This window comes from Hyperoodon ampullatus, assembly GCF_949752795.1.
Source record: "Hyperoodon ampullatus genome assembly, chromosome: 14".
NCBI classification, from domain to species: Eukaryota; Metazoa; Chordata; class Mammalia; order Artiodactyla; family Ziphiidae; genus Hyperoodon; species Hyperoodon ampullatus.
This window is the reverse complement of record NC_136927.1, coordinates 21,676,624-21,694,625: the sequence shown is the minus strand read 5'-3', so window position 1 is coordinate 21,694,625 and position 18,002 is coordinate 21,676,624. Positions and strand designations below refer to the sequence as shown.

The window sequence follows — 18,002 nt, the reverse complement described above, 5'->3', positions numbered from 1 at the left end:
GACCACCCCAGGTTCCCCACGGGCCCTCTCAGCACTGCCTGGCCAAGCGGGGCACTGTGCTGCGGTCCCAGATGAGGGCCTGGGCAGGGCTGTGGGGATGAGCATCATGGCAGGGACAGGGAACCAACCACGGGAGGCATTGTGTCTTCATGGTGTTACTCACCGGACCTCCTGCTCAGATCAGAACTTGTGAGATCTGTTTCTTCATGTCACTGATTTCCTTCAAGGAAAGCGCTGAGCCCAATCTTCTGCCTCCCCCTCCTCCACCAAGTCCTTTGTTTCCTTAAATGTTTTTTAACCAGAAAAAGAAATCTGGGTACATAATAGAAAATGTTGAGACAACAGAAAGCAAAGCACTGCCTGGTCCCTCCTCCCTCCCCAGGCCTGTGCGCCGCCCCGGGCTTCCTTGCTAAGCGTATTTCTAGGTAGTTCTGTTCATAGTCTGCAGTGGGGATTTTGCTTTTCCCATATTTGGGACTCTTTCCTTAGGAAAGATTCACTTGTTTTTGAACGAACATTTGCTGGGCAATCCCAGAGGTGGGATGGAGCCGGGTCACCCGTCAGGCCTTCCTCAGTTTTTTCTGTGGGTGATCCTTGCAGGTTTTTAAAGGCCTCAGGGCACAGCACTGTCTTCCGCTTCCTCCCTGGCCTCTTCTCTGCAGGTGCACACCCAGGGCAGGGGCCTGGGGCTTGCTGGTTGTGCTGACCTGTGTCTCTGCCCCACAGCCCGTACCACGCCCTGCTGCTGCTCAGCGATGAGAAGTCCCTGCTGGGCGAGCTCCCGATCGACTGCTCCCCAGCCCTGGTGCGTGTGATCAAGACCACGTCTGCTGTGAAGAACCTGCAGCAGCTGGCCCAGGACGCAGACCTGGCCTTGCTGCAGGTACCCTGGGGGCTTGAGACACCCTGGGTGGGCAGGATGGGCAGCAGGGAGGGGCTGGATGCATCACAGCTGGCACCTCAAGCTGCCTCCCGAGGGCCTCCATCCAGCCGAGGGCTGCTGCATGGCCTGCTGTGGTGGTGGGTGGATCTGGAGTCCGACCTGGGATCAGGGCCCCGGGATTGACTTCCTCCTCTGTGGAGAGAGGGGGCAGTGAAACTGTGGCAGAGGAGTGAGGCCATCGTGGTGCCAGGTGACGGCGCCGCGCAGGACCAGAGCCAGGGCTGGGGGCTTGCAGGGTTGAAGCAGGGGCACGCAGGGTGCCTTAGCCCATGTGGGAGCCATGCAGAGCCAGCACCAAACCCAGTGGCCTTGATTCCCCCCGCCACGCCCCACGGGCACACAGGCCTGTGTTCTGTGCAAGGTGCCACCTCCTTGCCGAGCCACGTGCTCATGAGCTGCCCTTTCTGATCAGATGGGGGCCCCTTCGCCCTGGCTGTGGATCTGGTTTGAACCTGGGCAGGGGCTGGGGGCAAGGAAAAGCACAGGGAGAAGTTGGAGGCCAGGGGCAGGGGGCCAGGGGCAGGGGGCCTTCCAAGCGACAGCCTGAGGGTGGACTCAGGGTCTGGAACGGGGCACTGTGTGACCGCCAGGGGGCAGCAGGGCCTGGCCCAGGGACCAGTGGCTCCTTCAAAGGCCAAGGGTGGAGCACCATGAGGCGGGCCACCTAGGCCCCTGCGAGGCACCTCCAGGGAGCCCTTGGCCTTTGCTCCTTAGCACGTTAGGGGAGCTTGTCTACCAGGCCTGACTCTCAGGCCATTTTTCCCCAAAGCAGCCTTTCTGGATTCTGTCGTCCCGAATAAGCCCTTCCCCCATCTCTACCCCATGACCTTTGTCCACCCCGTCTGAAAGTGTTTATCGGACTCTGCCTTCGTGTTTCACATGGGCTCCTGGACTGCCTTCCTAGCACCCACGAGACACAGAACATTTAACGCGCTAGCTGTTGTGTGTGCGGAGTTTGTGTTCTGACCAGTACTGGCTGATTGGCAGATGCCTGTGAGTGTGCAGCTCTGAGGGGGTGACCCTCACTGTCCCCTGAGGCTGCCCAACATGGAGCCTGTTTGGACGCTGTGCCTCACAGTTCCCCCAGACACAGACAAAGCTCTGATGATGTCCCCTTCGCCTCTCCCCGGCCTTGCCCTGGGGTCCCCTTGCTGTTTCCTTCCATGCCCCATTGAACCTGGTGCAAATCAGGGCTTGCCGCTGGTGTGGTCGTGCAGACGCCCCCTGGGGCCCAGCCCTGGTGGTTGACCTTACCAGAGGGCTGCTTCCTGCAGCAGACCACCTAGCGGAGGCCCCGTGGGGAGGGAGGCCAGCGAGCCCAGCTGGAACCTCAAGCACAGGTGTGAATGTCAGCAGATGATTTAAAATCACTCGTGTTCCATCCTAGGCAAAAAAGCTCTACAAGTATTTTGAGGGTTTTTTGTCATGATGAAATTAATATATTCTTATAAAAATTCAAATATCATACAAATTATAAACAGAAAAAGAGAAAGTCCCCATAATCCCATATCCTAGTGGTAACCTAGATTCCTCCAAGCTTTTTATATACATATTAACACATAATCTTTGAATAACAAAATTAGGATCACATACTACTTGTGATTGGGTGAACAGTGGCCCCGTAGACCTAATCCTCGGGACCTGTGAGTGTGACCTTCCTTATGTGGGACTTTGCAGAGGGGAATAACTCCTTGAGACGGGGTGATGATCCTGGATGATCTGGGTGGGCCCTTCTGAGAGGGAGGCGGGGATGTGACCATGAGGCAGAGATGAGACGTGTGGTCACAGCAGCTTGGAAGCAAAGAACAGTCTCCCTGCTGACAGCTTGACTCCAGCCGGGTGATCCTGATTTCAGACTTGTGGCCTGCAGAGGGCGCTCTGGCTGCAGGGAGAGGTGGGAGGTGGAGCCCATTGGGCGAGGGTGGTGGCAGAGATGGAGGGAAGAGGGCCTGTGTCCTTTAGAGCCATCAGCACTGGGACTTGGGCTGAGAAAGAAGAGGGTCAGCGATGGAACTGAAATTTCCTCTGTGTTTGAGTTGGCTGTGTCACTGGAGGCCCTGTTTGCCGAGACGAGGTAGAGGTGTCCCCGGCACTGTCACAGGTATGCATGCACCCTCAGAGGCACTTGGCCGTGGTGCTGCAGGATGAGCGGTGCCCGTTGCCATGGTCCCACCCTGGCTCCCTGTCCTGGCATCATGGTCTGTGTCTTGAGAGTCCAGGGCAGCAGGACAGTGGGATGTTCTCCAGGGATGAGTGTGTGGAGGGGGCAGGTGCAGTGACCCACATCCACTGTCACGTGGAGCCCCGACCCCATGCTGGGCGCCGGCTGGGCTGTGGGCTGGCCTCTGCTGGAATGTGCAGCCAAGCCCCTTGATCAGCTGGACTGGCCTCATCTCGGGTGCCCCAGCGTCCCCGTGCTGGTGCCAGCCAGGACGGCTCAGGGACCAGTGATGGAGAGGCTTGTGGCCATGAGCCAGGGGGCTGCATGGGTTGGCCTCCCCAACATTGCCCTCCCGGCCCTCTGCCCGCAGGTTTTCCAGCTTGCTGCGCACCTGGTGTACTGGGGCAAGGCCATCATCATCTACCCGCTGTGTGAGAACAACGTCTACATGCTTTCTCCCAACGCCAGTGTGTGTCTGTGAGTCCCCCTGTCTGCCAGAGCCCAGGGCCCCCAAGTGGGCAGGGGTGTGGCTGGCAGGGCCGGCCAGGTGGTGCTCCCCAGGTCAGCTGGGCCCACGTTCCAGTCCTGGCCTGGTCCAGCCCTGCATGGCACCCCTGGCCTGTGCTCTTTCAGCACCTACGGCCTCCAGGAAGGGTCTGCGCCTGCCCGTACCTGCTGGCCAGTGGGTGCTGCACGGGGCACCTGGTGGGAGGTCAGGAGCCTTGGCCTTGATTAGGGGGCTCCTAGGGGCTGTGGTGTGGGGGAAGCATCTGGGTTCTGTGCTCATTGCACCCATCCTGGCCCACCCACCAGGCTGCGCCCCCTCCTGCCCACCACAGGCTCATGGCGAGGGTGCAGACGCCTGAATGGTGGGGAGGTCTGCTGAGCTCACGGACCCTCACCCCCTGTCCCCAGGTACTCTCCGCTGGCTGAGCAGTTCTCACGCCAGTTTCCGTCTCACGACCTGCCGTCTGTCCTCGCTAAGTTCTCCTTGCCGGTCTCCTTGTCAGAATTTAGGAACCCCCTGGCCCCCACTGTGCAGGAGGTGAGTCTCAGGAGCTCCGGGAGCCCAGGAACCGCCCACCTGGCGTCAGTCCCTGATTCCAGGCTCTCAGTGCTGCCGTGCTTTTAGCCTTGGTTTGGGGGGAGGTGCTTGCTGTGTAGGTGGTACCTGCCCTGCCATGGTGACCAGAAGCCGGGTCCCTGGCTAGGCTGCCTGCAGACACTTGGGCATTGCAAGTCCCTCCCCCCCATGGAGCCCCCCTGCCCATGGTGGACATTTCTTAGGGTTAGAACGCAGTTAAGAGGCCCAATTGGCAGGAGATCGGTGACCTCTCCTGGGAGGACAGCCACTTGGTGCCCCCTTCTGGGCCTGGGGATCCCATAGTTGGGGGACGCAGAGGAGATTTTGTTTTCACTGAGCCTGGTCCCTACACTCCTACTCCCTCCCCTGCCTGCCATGGTCCAGGTGGCCACAGGGTCTGTGGGTATAAGTCCTGGGCTCACTGGTCCCCAGAATCTCCTCATCCAAGGGGTCCTGGGTCTTGGTCAGGGCGAGAGGCAGGCAGGGGTGCTGGGTGTGGTGGGTTGGCCACCAGGGAGGGGTGAGATGTGTGGAGCGAACTGGTGAGTTCTGCGTTTGTGGCAGGGTTGAGTGTAGCCTGGATCTGACAGGCTTTGCCTCCTCCCCTCCACTGCAAACCTGGGGCTCTGGGGCTCTGGGCAGGGCCAGGTGGGACAAGTGTCGGAGATGGGTCTGGGTGTTCTCAAGGCTTTGTCTTCAAAAGTAAAGTATTTGCTTTAATAAGTGCCAGGTCTGTTAGGCAAAAACAGTCCTTAAAAGCTTAAAAGGGGGCTTCCCTGGTGGTGCAATGGTTGAGAGTCCTCCTGCCGATGCAGGGGACACGGGTTTGTGCCCTGGTCCGGGAAGATCCCACATGCCGCGGAGCGGCTGGGCCCGTGAGCCATGGCCGCTGAGCCTGCGCGTCCGGAGCCTGTGCTCCACAACGGGAGAGGCCACAACAGTGAGAGGCCCGCATACCACACACACACACACACAAAAAAAAAAAAGCTTAAAAGGAAACCCTCTTCCTCCTCAAGTTGTGAATGAGGAGGAGACCCTGTTGGTCCGTCCGCTCATTTAGACGCCAAGTGTGACTGTTCTGAATGCCGTCTTTCATGGCACCTTTGGTTTCCAGGAACTGTGCCAGGTCATGCCAGCTGAATAAAAGACACACTTTGCATGTTCACCCTCTCCCCTCCCCAGCGGAAACTTCCCGATGGTCCGGATGGCGGGTGGCTTTTCTAGGCCAAGCCTGAGGGGCCCGGATGGAGCCAGTTCTGGTTCTGCTCAGTCCCAGGGTGAGGCCGCCTGCCTTCCATACCTACTACTTCAGGCCCAGAATGTGCTCAAGTGCTGATGAAGTCTCTTAATTTAATATAATTTTTATTTATTTAAATTGATTTATTTATTTTGGCTGCGCTGGGTCTTTGTTGCGGCGCGCAGGCTTAGTTGTGGTATATAGGATCTTAGTTCCCCGACCAGGGATCGAACCCGGGCCCCCTGCATTGGGAGCAAGGAGTCTTAACCACTGGACCACCAGGGAAGTCCCTCATAATTTAATTATTTTACAATCCTTTTTAATTTTCTTTGGTGTGACTGGGTTACATATGCCCCTATTTCCATTCCCAGTCAGCCAGCCAGCCCCTCCCAGCAAGGGACCCCCAGGGATGAGCAGGTGGGTGTGTGGGTCTGAGGACGTGGATGCCAGGTGCACACACGCCCCCACTCACGGCTGCTGGAGCACCACCTGCACAGGCTTCCCTGTCCCCAGGCAGGTTTTCAGGTTGACCCAAGGGGTGGGGACTTCTTTGCTCACAGGGCAGCTGCCAGCAGCCTCTTTCTGAACAGTGTCCAGGGTCCGCACAGAGGCTAGTGGGCTGGGGAAGAGGAGGCAGAGCAGGTCCTCCGCGTCACAGGTCTTGCTCCTCAGCTCTGGGCAAGAAAGGACAGCCGTGGGCAGCCTGGGCGTGTGATGGAGCAAGGGCAGGTGTCGCCCCGCTGCCTCCCCTGGACGGGAGTTGGGGTCGCAGAGCGGCTGGCGGCTGGGTGCTCCCTCTCTTGAGGTGTGGGGCCGCACCGACCTCCGGGGTGACCTGGGGGTCATGTCTCAGGCCTGCCCGTCCTGCAGACGCAGCTCATCCAGATGGTGGTGTGGATGCTGCAGCACAGGCTCCTGGTCCAGCTGCACACCTACGTTTGCCTGATGGCCTCGCCCAGTGAGGATGAGCCCCGCCCCCGGGAGGATGACGTGCCCCTCACCACCAGGGTTGGCGGCCGCAGCCTCAGCACGCCCAACGCCCTCAGCTTTGGCTCCCCAAGTAGGACCCCCTGCCCAGGGCATCTGTCTGGTGGGGGGTGAGCACCTTGGGCGCCCTTGGAAGAGGCAGGCGGCCAGGAGGCCCAGTTTGGGCATCTCAGGGAATGACCACAGCACCTTCACAGGGCTGCACTCGAAAACGTGCACACACAGTGCCCGTGGGCAGCTGTGTCCCCGAGGATGCCACTTCGCCCAGCTGGGCAGCTCCCCCTCGGGGAGGTCCCCTCCCCCGCCTCCCTGAGGACGAGGCTCTACCTTGCTGAGTCAGGAGCAGCCTGGCCCAGCCTGGGGTCAGAGCAGACCACACCCCATCCCTGGGAGGACCGTTGAAACCTCCGTGCTCAGGGCCTATGAGGAGAGTGACTGTCATAGTCCCTTTTCGAAGGAGCTGTTTTGGCCACGGTGTGCCCCCTAAGGCGGCAGCCCTGAGCCCCAAGTCCCTGGCTTGGGGAAGACGAGGGGCTGGAAGGTTTAGGGGGAGGCACCTCCCCAGGCTAAGGCGGGGCCTTGGACATCAGGCTCAGTGCTGGACCTGCCTGCCCAGGGCTCCTGTCTTCTGAGTGGGTGGGAGGGGTTGGATGACCAGGCTGGCCTTGGGGTGAGGGGCTGCTCCCCAAGGGCACAGCAGTTAATCCCCAGGTGGGCGCAGGTGACTCGTGGGGCTGGGGGCAGCCACTCCCTGACTGTGCCCGTCCTCAGCCAGCAGTGATGACATGACCCTCACCAGCCCCAGCATGGACAACTCCAGTGCAGAGCTGCTCCCCAGTGGGGACTCGCCACTCAACAGGAGGATGACGGAGAACCTGCTGGCCAGCCTGTCCGAGCATGAACGGGCAGCCATCCTCAGCGTGCCCGCGGCACAGAACCCTGAGGACCTCCGCATGTTTGCCAGGTGGAGCAGGGGCCACATCTAGGGTCAGGACAGAAAGTGGATCTCAGCTTAAATCCCGATGGCAAACAGCCCTCACTGGTTGAGGTGGCATCTCCAGTACACAGCCGTCCCCATCTGGCACCTGCATGTGGGGGTCTCTCCTGTACTTCCTGGGTGTTTCTTGTCACGTCTTGGGAAGCAGCAGCAAGTTCTTGTCCTCATGGGGATCGGGTGGGGCCCTTGGTCTCCACACCATAGGTGACACAGACTTGTCACACCCAATCCTGAGTTGGGTGCACTGGGTGTATGGTGTTCTGGGAGCGTCAGGTTGTCAGGGACTGAGCCCCCAGCTGAGGTGCCCTAAGAGCCACAGCAGCATGAAGCAGAGAAGCTGCCAGCTGACCCTGCACTGCCCTCACCTCCGTCAGGGCACCGAGGTGGGGTGACATTTCAGGGGCTACGGTGGGCGGCGGGTCCAGGGCGCTGCTTGGGGCAGGGGCCTGAGGACCCCCCCGCTTCCCGCCAGCTCCGTAGTTGTGCTCATACCCACCCCCCACCCCCCAGGCTCCTGCACTACTTCCGCGGCCGCCACCACCTGGAGGAGATCATGTACAACGAGAACACGCGGCGCTCCCAGCTGCTCGCGCTCGTGGACAAGTTCCGCAGTGTCCTGGTGGTGACCACCCATGAGGATCCGGTCATCACTGTCTTCCAGGCCCTGCTCACCTGAGCTGGGGCACCGGAGGGAGCCTCCCCCACCCCAGGCTCCTTCCCTCCCCATGGGGCCCCTGCTCTCCACATCCTAACCCGCCTCCAGTCCTGGAAACAGCCTCAGGGGCTCTGAGCTGAGAAGGTGAGGCCCGAGCTGGGAGAGCATCCAGGACTCATGCCTCTGAATGAGGCTTGCATGCTGCCCACACCAACTTGGCCCGTATTTCTCTCAGAGCCCCGCCCCCCCCCCTCCCGTGTTCCCTGGGCCTGGGCTGTCCAGAGCTTCAGGTCCGAGGGCCTGGCCTGGCCTGTATGGCCAGCACTGGCCGCCTGCAGGCACCCTTCCCCCCAGCTTGCCGGTGCCTGGCTCAGCCCCTCCCCCCACCACAGTCCTGTGTTAGCCACCAGGAGGCCATGGCCAAGGGGTCACCCCCATGCCACCTGAGGCACAGGGACCTGGGCTAACGGTGTCCCGCAGCTGTCTTAGCTTCCCCTTGCCGGGGTGGGGTGGTGGTGGTGTCTGCACCAGTGCTCCCCACACATGGCTGCCTCAGGCCTGAGGAGGAAGTGCACCTGCTGGCCCTGGGTCCTCCCACAGAGACTAGCTGGCCACCGACAGGGGCTCCGGCCGAGACACAAATGACACTGTTTTCTATAAACACAGCATTTATTTCATTTTTAAACAATTAAAAATCCTCATCCCCGCTGGCCTTTGCTCTGGCCTGTGCGTCCCGCTTGGCCGCTCTGTCTACCACACTGACCCAGGGGCTGCCCTGCACATAGAAGCGCAGGGGCTTCAGGGCCCACTCTCCTGCACTGCCTATGCCCACTCGGGCTGCTGCCACCACAGATGGCTCACTGGGCCCCAGGGGGCCCCGCTCCAGCCACACAGCCTCGTCTGTGGCCAGGTCCCGCTGGTCGAAGCTCTTGTCGATGGCCAGGGCCTGGCACAGCTTGGAGGGACCGTTGCAGAGCTCAAGGTCTTTGAGGGCTCGTCCAGCAACGCCTTTGCGGAGGGTGTGGCGAAGCTGCCGCATGGCCTCCAGGCCCCCCAGGGGCTCCAGCGCTCGTAGCAGGACACATGCCCCATCCCCTGTGGAAGAGATGAAGCCTCCCAGGCTGTCGCCCCGCTACCCAAGGCGTGACCAAAGCTTTGGGGGTGACACCTGGGCTCACTCACCGTCCAGACCCTCTGCCTGCCTCCCCCTCCTGCACACCTGCACCCACAAGGCACCTGTGCCTCTTATGGGCACCAGCTGGGGAGGCATGGAGCTCCCTGGCTCCCTCTGTGAGGTCAGCAAAGAAAACCCCAGGGTCCCCCAACCATCTCCCCCACTGGCTGTTGGGGAAGCTGGAAGCCTGGCTTGGAGCAGCCACCAGTGTGCACAGGACGCAGGTGAGCCCCACCCCAGGACCCAGTGCGGAAACTGACAGAGCAGGAGGTACCGACATAGCCCCCCACCTCCGTGGGGTCCCCTCCCCAACCAGTCCAGGCCACTTGTGGGACGGCAAACAAACACCCAGGCCCAGGGATTCCCTCGAGAAGACACATCTGTCCAGACCCCCTTGGATTCCTGGCTGGGGACAGTGATTACTCCCTGTGCCCTGGAAAGAGGCGCCCTGACCCTCCAGCAAGGCCATTGTCCTGGGACACCTGCTCCCCTGACTCTCAGCCCCCTCGCTAGCTGGGAGTCTGAGGGGCTCAGCCTGAGGTGTGGCCAGGCCAGTCCCTCTCTCAGGCCTCAGCCACACAGGCCTTCCCATCAGCACCCAGGAACTAGCCTCCTGCACAGCCAGCAAGTGTGGGGGTGTGTGCGACCAGATGCCCCTTAACCAGCCAGCTTTCAAAGCACTTCAGAATGTGCCCAAGGGCACCTAAAGCCTTGAGTTTTAGTCCCTCTGTGATTCCTGGGCCGCTCCCCTCACTGGCCTCAAAGCTCCCTCTGGTTCCATCCTGAGCGTAGTGGGTACCACCTGCAGACAGGTCTGGAGGAGTAGCTGACCCCTCCTCTCCTGGGATGAGTCCAGACTCCTGACGGACAGGACACCCCTACCTCGTCGCACCAGGCCTCCCCATCACCCCCCGCCAACCCCATCTGCCTGCACCAACCGCGCAGCCCCAAGTCCCAGTCTCTGCACGGCCTCCACCCCACAGGCAAGGACTGTCTCAGCTGCACCTCTCCCTCACTCCACCTGGATGACCCTTGGCCTTGTCTGTACCCATGTGGTTTTCTGCTCCCCTAACCTCGACGTTCCTGGGGCATCCTGGTCACGTAACCAGAAAGTAACACACCATCTCCCACATCTGCTCTGTCCACTGTACCCGCAGAAACTTGGGCTCCTCCCTTTCCTCACTGACTGCAGCCCCTTGTCCACGTGCAGTCTCCTCTCACGTGAGGGGTTGGTTCTAACGCCAAAGAAAAGCTCAGCGACCGGAGTAAGCTCTGCGCTTGATAACAGGGCCCTCGGGGGCAGTCCCTGTCACTCAGTTTCACACAGCACCTGCCTTCTGCTGGGCACAGGGCCAGTCGTGGATTCCCTGTGTCCTCTGGCCCTGTGGGTCTGGCATCAGGCGTCCCCAGCTGTCTATTCTGGGCAATCACAACTCACACGTTAATGGAATCCTTCCACGTGTGTGACCGGCAGCCCCTTACTGTCCTCGAGCCTTCATTCATCTTGCGACGGCGGCAAGAGGCTTGGCAGATGGACGCTAGGACTGGCTAGCCAGAGTGGGCTGGGCAGACCACCCCCCGCCCCACCTGCCGCTGCTGGTCAGCAGCAGCTCTGGCAAGATGGTGCTGGGCGCTTCCTTCCCAGCACAGACCACTCAGAAAACACAGCTGCCTACCCACGAAAGACCCAGTCCCCCAAGGTGTGTGGACCCTCCCAGGAGCTTTAGACCAGCATCTCTCCCATCGGCACCACTGACCTTTGGGGCCATGATTCTGTGGAGTTGGCCATCCTGTACACTGTGAACTGTTGAGCATCCTCCCTGGCCTCCACCCACTAGAGGCCAGGAGCATCCCCACATTTTGTGATGACCAAAAATGTCTCCAGACATTGCCTCATGTTTCCCAGGGTGGCAGTATCATCCCCAGTTGAGAAAAACTGACCCAGACCCCATAACTGGCCGCCTGGCGAGGCTCCTGCCTGAGCCCAGCTCACCCCAAATCGATCTCACTCTTGTTTCCCCACGTCAGCCCCTCCCGAGTCCTCTCTGGGCCAGCAGTGACACCAGCACTGAGCTCTGGGGCCAGCGGTGGGCTCGTGAACCCATGTGCTCGGTGTTCAAGTCAACCCATGACCTCTATTCTGTGGGGCCCCTGGCACCTCTAACCACCATCCGTGCAGCCAAAGCTCCTGAAGCCCTCACCTAGCCTAGCAAGGGAACCCCTTGCTCAATCATCTAGCCAACCTGGTCCTCCCGGGGTCTGCCAGCTGAGGGGGCTCTGCCCAGGCCTCCTGCTTCCCCAAGCCCCAGCACCGCTCACCTTGGCTGGAGACATTCATGCAGAAGTACATGCCATAGATGAGGTACACATACAGCGTCCCTGGCTTCATGAACATGCCGCGGTTGCGGGGGGTCTGCCGGCCGCCCCTCGAATGGGCAGCTTCATCCTCTGGCCCCAAGTATGCCTCAGTCTCCACGACGCGGCCACGGAGCTCTGTGCCATCATCCAGCCGTCGGACCAAGACCTGCTCAGCGTAGGAAGGAGCCGGGTTTGCTCCACCCTGATAGTCCACAGCCTGGGCTCATCTCCCCAGCTCAGGGTGTATAGGTACAGGACACCCAGGTACAGCTGGCTCTTCCCCACCATCCCCTCCATCCCGCTGGACCACTGGACCACAGGCCCTGCTCACCAAGTGTCCTGTCCACAGGGTGAAGCCATCTCAGGCCGGCCAGGGCTGGGCTGGGCACCAGCACTAGTGAATTCTCGCACTTCCTCTCAGCAGGGTCCCCTTGGACTTAAAGCTTAGCCTGGGGCCGAGCAGTGTGAAGGGCACAGGGCCCTGCCTGGGATTCCAGAGCCTGTGGAGCCCCCTCCCCATAGACTAACTGCAAAGGACCGTCACACTCAGCCCCCACCCAGCCAACTCTGAAAGCAGCAGGATCAGCTGCCCAGCAGTGCCCCAGGCCCGGCCCACGGCCCTGGGGGTAACGAGCTCCACAAGGAGTGGGTCAGCGGAGGCAGCAGGCCAGGAAGGCAAGCCTGGCGACGGTTGCCTTGGACAGCACCCTGGGCAGGGTGGGTACAGGAGGGGACAGAGGGGCCAGCCGAGGACAGGGCAGGGGGCAGTTGTCAGGGGCTGTCCCCAGAGGGGTGGGCGCTCGCAGGCCGGCAGAGCACCTAGGAGAACAGAGTAGGCCACAGGAGAGCCAGGCAGGGCCTGCGGAGCGCTGAGTACCCTGGGAGCTGAGTCCTCCCCCGCCTGGAGCCCCTCTGCGCTTCGCCACGCGTCACCACGGTACGGCCCCAGGAATGGCCAGCAGTCATGCCCAGTGTCCGGAGCCCCAGGTCTGACTCAACCAGGGTTCACAGTGGAGTTTCAGGGGCCAGCCACCTCACCAGGGCTGTCCCTAGCACCTGCCTTGTCCTTAGGCCATGAGCCTTAGGCAAGTTGGATGGCCAGGCCACCATGCCTTAGCCCACGGAGCTCAATGTGTCTGTGGCCAGGGTCAGTGTCGTGGGGGCAGGGAGGGGTGTGCTGGAGGCTGCACTCGGGGGTAAGGGTTAGAGGAAGCATTCCTGGAGACAAAGCCCACAAATCCCCTTATGTGTGCACAGGTGGGCTTGGCCAGAGCTCCTCAGATGAGGCCTCCCTCCCATCTTCCCAGGAGATGAGAGGGAGCATTCCCTGTCAGCCTGACACCTCCATGGGGCCTGGGGAGGAGCCTCCCACAGCCCTTTCCTCACTGTCTTCTTTCCTGTCCTGAATTTCACTGATACCATTTCCAGATAGCAGATGGTGGTTGCCCCTCATCCCCATTATAAGCATCTCCTCCTTGCTGGTGGAGGGTCCCGAGAGAGGCAAGACCCTTCTCAGCCGAGAGGGTGACACAAGAGTGGTCTGGGTTGTCATGGCAACTCACTGCTCCTTGCAGTGACCTGCTTAAGGATGAGTGCATGACCAAGGCTGGTCAAGAGGTCTGTGAGGACGTCCACTGAGGGGTAATGAAAAAGGCTCTCCTCCCTAACCAAAGGCACATACAGGGTGAGACCCTCCCTTCTCTGCTGGACATCGCCCTGTCTACCCTCGGGCTCAAACAGGCGTGACGCGAGCCTAGGGGAGCCTAGGGGGAGACTGTGACACACTGAGGCCCTTGGGCCCTCTACCTGATGCGGGGCCCACCTGCCCCACGTGCCCTTTTACATGAGATCATAACCTCTTCTGACTTAAGGTGCTTTTACAAGGACCTTCTGGCCCTTGCAGCTGAAAGCATCCTCATGGGAACAGACTCTGGTCGCTTCTCAGTGAGGTCACACTTTAGGCCACATTCCACTAGCTCACATTTTAGGATCTGTTCCTGGTACCAATTTTCTATTAGCCACAGAAACTGACTCTCCTTGGCCATTTTAACCTAAAAGTAGGCTCACTAAAGGACACAGGGTAGCCATGGAACCTCCAGGAGGACCAGAAAGCCAGGCCTAGCCAGATGGTGCTCCAGACGGATGTGGCCAGAACTCTTCTGCTGTGGCACATGCCATGTACACACAACATGGTGACGGGCTCCACCCCCAAGGGCCCTGGGCGGTCCTGCTTCCCACCCCAGAACTTGGAGCTGCAGGGGCTGCTGGGAAGCCAGCTCTGGCACTGTGAGCCACTGTGGGGAGAAGGAGGCTGTCCTTCATCAAGACAATCCTGATGCTGGGCAGCCCGTAGGCCATGGCCTCAGCTGCCATGTGTCTAAAGCTGCTACACACATAGACAAGCTCCAGCAGGGGCACTGACTTGTGTCAGCGGACGGGGCAGGCAAAAGCAGCCCCTCACAGACAGAGGTGCCAGCGCTGACCGTGATCCTTGTAAGAAACCTGCCCTGAGGGCAATCCCAGGTGGACCAGGGGTAATGCTCCCACAGCCCCAGGGGGAAGGCTAATGTTGTAGCTGCCCCGTCCTCACTGCCCAGAGCAGGCAGGCACCCCTAACAACCTCTGCATTCTTCCCAGCTGACCCTGGACCCAGAGGCTGCCCCAGATGACTGAGGTGGAGCTACCCAGGAGCAAATGTGGGCAAAGCGGCTGACTGCATGCGGCCACGCAGGGCCAAGTCAGGGACATGAGGCCAGCGGGGAGAGGGCTGGGGCCCACAGACGCTGCACGGTGATGACCCTTCAGCATAGGCCACGCCGTTACATTTCCATTACCTGTCCCAGAAATGCCCGTGCCAGGGGGACTGCGGGCTGGTCGAAAAACTCTGATCCCAGGCGAGCAGGGCGGCCCTTTAAGCTTGAGAAATAGATGCTGCGCTGGGGGCCGAGGGTCGTGGGTGGCCCCAAGCGGGGCTGCTTGGGGGAAGCTGTCCGGGTCCCCTCTGGCGGGCTCTGATGCCGCTTGGCCTCCAACAGTCGCTGCTTTTTTTGCCCCATTCTTCAGGAAAGCTGAAACGGGAAAGGACAAGATAAAGGGTCTGAACAGGGGAGGACAGATGGTTGTGCAGTGAAGTCAGGAGCTCAAGGACTCATTCGACTGCCTGCCTGTCTCCTCATGTGCAAAAAGAGGGCAACCAGCCTGTGCAAACAGAACGCCATACCTGAGCCATACCTAGCATGCTCAGCCCTGTGCTGGGACCCAGGAGGACTTGGGGAATGACGGCACGTGAAGGCAGGCTGGTGGCAGCAGTGACTGGTAGCCACTCTGCTGCACGTGCCATCCACAAGCAGGAGTGGCAAAGGGCTGCAGGGCCTGGGGAGGGGACAGCGGCACCTAAGCCTGGGACAGGAGGGCTGCTACCCCCTGACTGCCACTCATCACGTGGTCTCCAAATGAACTTCTGAGCTTCTTTCTGGAACCCTTCCCTTTGCACCTGCCCCTAACCAGGAATTTTAAAACAGCTGTGACCTCAGTGGGGCCTGGCCGAGGAACGGATTGTGGGTCACTGTGTCATCCACACCCCTCCCCAATGCTGGCAGGGCTCCCACTGTGCCAGACCCCTCCTAGAATGGCCCAGAAGGCCTGACACACGCACAGGGGTGAGCACCAGGCAGACTGTCTACTTGGCCCCATCCCAAGCGCTCAGGGTGTGACCCCCAATGAGTCCCCAGCTGTCCTCTGTCTCATGACCCAGGATGTCAGAATAAGGATAAGTGAAGCAAAAGTGAGGTGTGAGGAATGAGGAGGACCGGCCGAGACCGGCGCACTGTCTGCCTCCCACCTGCTGCCACAGGGCCTGGGAAACCTGACCACACACCCTTGGCGTTCTGGGACCAGCTGCTCTCCAAGGAAAGGAGCAGCAGGTGAGCACTGGGGCCTGGAAACACCCTCCTCAGGGGCTGATTCCCGTACCTCCCTGGCTTGTGACAGACCCATTATTTTTAACGTAAGTGTTGTCCGGAGCCGCCAGCCTGCTGAGAATGGATGTTGATATGACCGTGTCTGCTGACTCCAGGACGCTGCGGCCCCTGTTCTCCGCCCAGGTTTGGCCCCCGGCCTGCCCCGAGGCTCTGGGGTGGCGCTGGGTCTCTGCCCTGACCCACCCTGGGCGGTGGGGGTCGGCTCACGCAGATGCCCTGGGACTGAGGCTCAGAGAGGCCTTGGCTCCCCCTCTGCAGACCTAGGATTTGAACCTGCCTCAGAGCCTCAGGCTGGAGAGTGGGGCGACCCTGCCGTTGCACCCAAGAGTGACCATTGCCCCAGAAAGTGACCTAAGGTGTCTGTGCCTCTGTTTCATCTGCAGAAAGGGAACCAACGTTGTCACACAAGATGGTTCTGAGAATAAAATGAGAAGCCGGGTAAGCACTTGTCTGGGTACAGCGAGCGCTCACCAATGTTAGGAAGAAACGCAAAACCTGGGGACAAGGGTCTCTTCCCAGGCTGGGCCCAGCCAGTGGAGGGCAGAAAACAGCAGCCTGGATGGGGGCACCCAAGAGACCCGCCAGCCCTCCATCAAAACCTGGGCAAACAGTGGGTTAGTAAGTAAAGGGAGAGCATTTATCCGTCTGGGACAGACACTGAAGGGAGGAGTGTGGGGAAGTGGCCCCTCGAGGCAACCCTATGGTCATTTCTGCGGCAGGCGGGCTCGGGGCAGGGGGCGTCTGAGCCAGGCTGAGCGCCCAGCACGTAACCAGGACACCGGTGGCGGGCGCTCCTCCCAGACCTCACTGGCGACCTCGGGCCGGGCTTCGGCTTTGTTTCTGGCAAGTGGAGCAGCCGAGCCGGCCCAACCCCGCCGTCAGGCGCTCGTCTGGGAACTGCAGACGCCTAGGGGCGGACCGTGCGCACATTACTGGCTCCCACTCAGGGCTCACTGCGGTGGCGAGGCGACTCCGGGGGGGGGTCCGCCCCCGAGCCAGTCCTTCGGCCGTGCGTCCGGCGAGGAGCACGCTCACCTGGGCGCGCACTCACCTGGGCCCCGCGGCACGCGGGCAACCGGCGGTTCCTTCAGGGATCTCGAAGCTGGTACCTGCCGGCGCGGAGCCCAGCCCTCCGCGGAGCGAACCCCAGCCCTCCGCGGAGCGAACCCCACCGCCCACCCGGAAGCGCCGCCCGGTCCGGGGCTGGAGCCGGCGCCTGCGCTGAGAAGGACGGAAGCCCGGCGGGGGGAGGGGGCGGGCGCAGGCGCGGATCCGCCCCGGGGGAGGGGCCGGGCTAGCGACCGGAGTTCCCCGCTGTCGCCCCTGCCCTGCGCCCTACCTCCCCTCCGGGACAAAGGCCCGTGGCTGCTGGGACAGTTGTGGTGTGAGGAGGGGGAGCAGGCAGCTGGGGTAGAGGGGAGCCCTCCGCCCCGCGCCCCTCCCAGTGACATGCCCCCCGCCCCACTTGCACCCTGGTGCCGCCGCAGCCGCAGCGCTCACTCCACCTGGTGAACTTCAGCTGGTGGTCAGACCACCAAGAAAGAGGCTTGGTCCCTGTGAACCTTGACCGGGCCCTAGAGGGGCCTCGGCTGGGGGTGTAGTGGTTTGGAGGTGCCCCAGATGGTTCGGTGGGGTGCGCGTGGAGTGTGCGTGAGGGAGGTGGTGTCGGAGCCCCTGGTCCTTGGGACTGCGGAGGGGAATTACTTCCTCCATACCTGCGGAGCATTTGGGTGGAGGGGACAGATAGGGCGGGGGAGTGTGCCAGGAAGACTTTGTCCTGGAAGTGGACCCAGGCCTTTCTGGAAGCACCACCACTCCCATCACAATATGGATGGGTCCTGGGATTCTGTGTCTGCAGTGGGGCCCCCACGCTTCCCACCACCGAAGGATGCTGAGAGGAGCCCGCCCAAGTCCGGGGGTGGGCCTGCTGGAGCATGGCCAGCCTCCTGAAGAGGCTGAGGCGAGCAGGAGGGCTGTGGGGACCCACAAACACCCCTCCTGCAGGGCAGTGGCTGGGGGCAGTGTGAGGTATGCCACTGCCCTTTGGGGCAGCAGGGGGAACGCCCCTGCCCTGGACCATGTCCTGAGCTGTCTGACTTGTGTCACCCTGGCCCTGTGAGGGGTACCCATGGGGCCTTGGAGAACAGTTGGGCAAAGGATGGTGTGTGTGTGGGGGCGGGGGGGAGGTGCTGGACGGGCCACGTGACTGGGGCCCTGGGATGAGCGAGTGTGGCACCTGGACTCAGGGCAAGTCCAGCTGGGAGAACCCTGATCTCCAACTCCTCCTCCTCCTCCTTGGACCAGCCCAGGAGCTCAACTCCAGCCCAGGCCCAGGCCCAGGCCCAGCTGTACTCCCCGCTCCCCCCAGGGCCCCAACCAGGACTTCCTGCGGAGGGCGGGGCAGCAGCCTTTCAGCTGCCTGCTGG

At 61.4% G+C, this 18,002-nt stretch overlaps 2 protein-coding genes across 4 annotated transcripts in view; one reads left to right on the top strand and one right to left on the bottom strand.

The window, feature by feature from the left end:
* Window positions 1–8,567, top strand: part of NPRL3 (NPR3 like, GATOR1 complex subunit) — a gene marked incomplete at its 5' end in the record, with an annotated part of 35,338 nt that extends 26,771 nt beyond the window's left edge. For all 3 annotated transcript variants that reach the window (XM_079718835.1, XM_079718834.1, XM_079718833.1), the window contains 6 exons: window positions 727–883; window positions 3,475–3,581; window positions 4,020–4,149; window positions 6,296–6,485; window positions 7,184–7,376; window positions 7,920–8,567. In XM_079718835.1, the coding sequence (XP_079574961.1) occupies window positions 727–883; window positions 3,475–3,581; window positions 4,020–4,149; window positions 6,296–6,485; window positions 7,184–7,376; window positions 7,920–8,085 (943 nt within the window). In that variant the 3' untranslated portion in view covers window positions 8,086–8,567. The remainder of the gene's footprint in view (window positions 1–726; window positions 884–3,474; window positions 3,582–4,019; window positions 4,150–6,295; window positions 6,486–7,183; window positions 7,377–7,919) is intronic.
* Window positions 8,568–8,714: 147 nt separating this feature from the next.
* MPG (N-methylpurine DNA glycosylase) lies at window positions 8,715–16,785 on the bottom strand. The gene is made up of 4 exons (XM_079718836.1): window positions 16,628–16,785; window positions 14,431–14,664; window positions 11,558–11,762; window positions 8,715–9,159 (listed from the first exon to the last, which is right to left on the bottom strand). Exons 2-4 carry the CDS (start codon window positions 14,650–14,652, stop codon window positions 8,753–8,755), a joined length of 834 nt encoding a protein of 277 aa, XP_079574962.1. The 5' UTR covers window positions 14,653–14,664; window positions 16,628–16,785; the 3' UTR covers window positions 8,715–8,752.
* Between the last annotated feature and the right edge of the window lie 1,217 nt (window positions 16,786–18,002).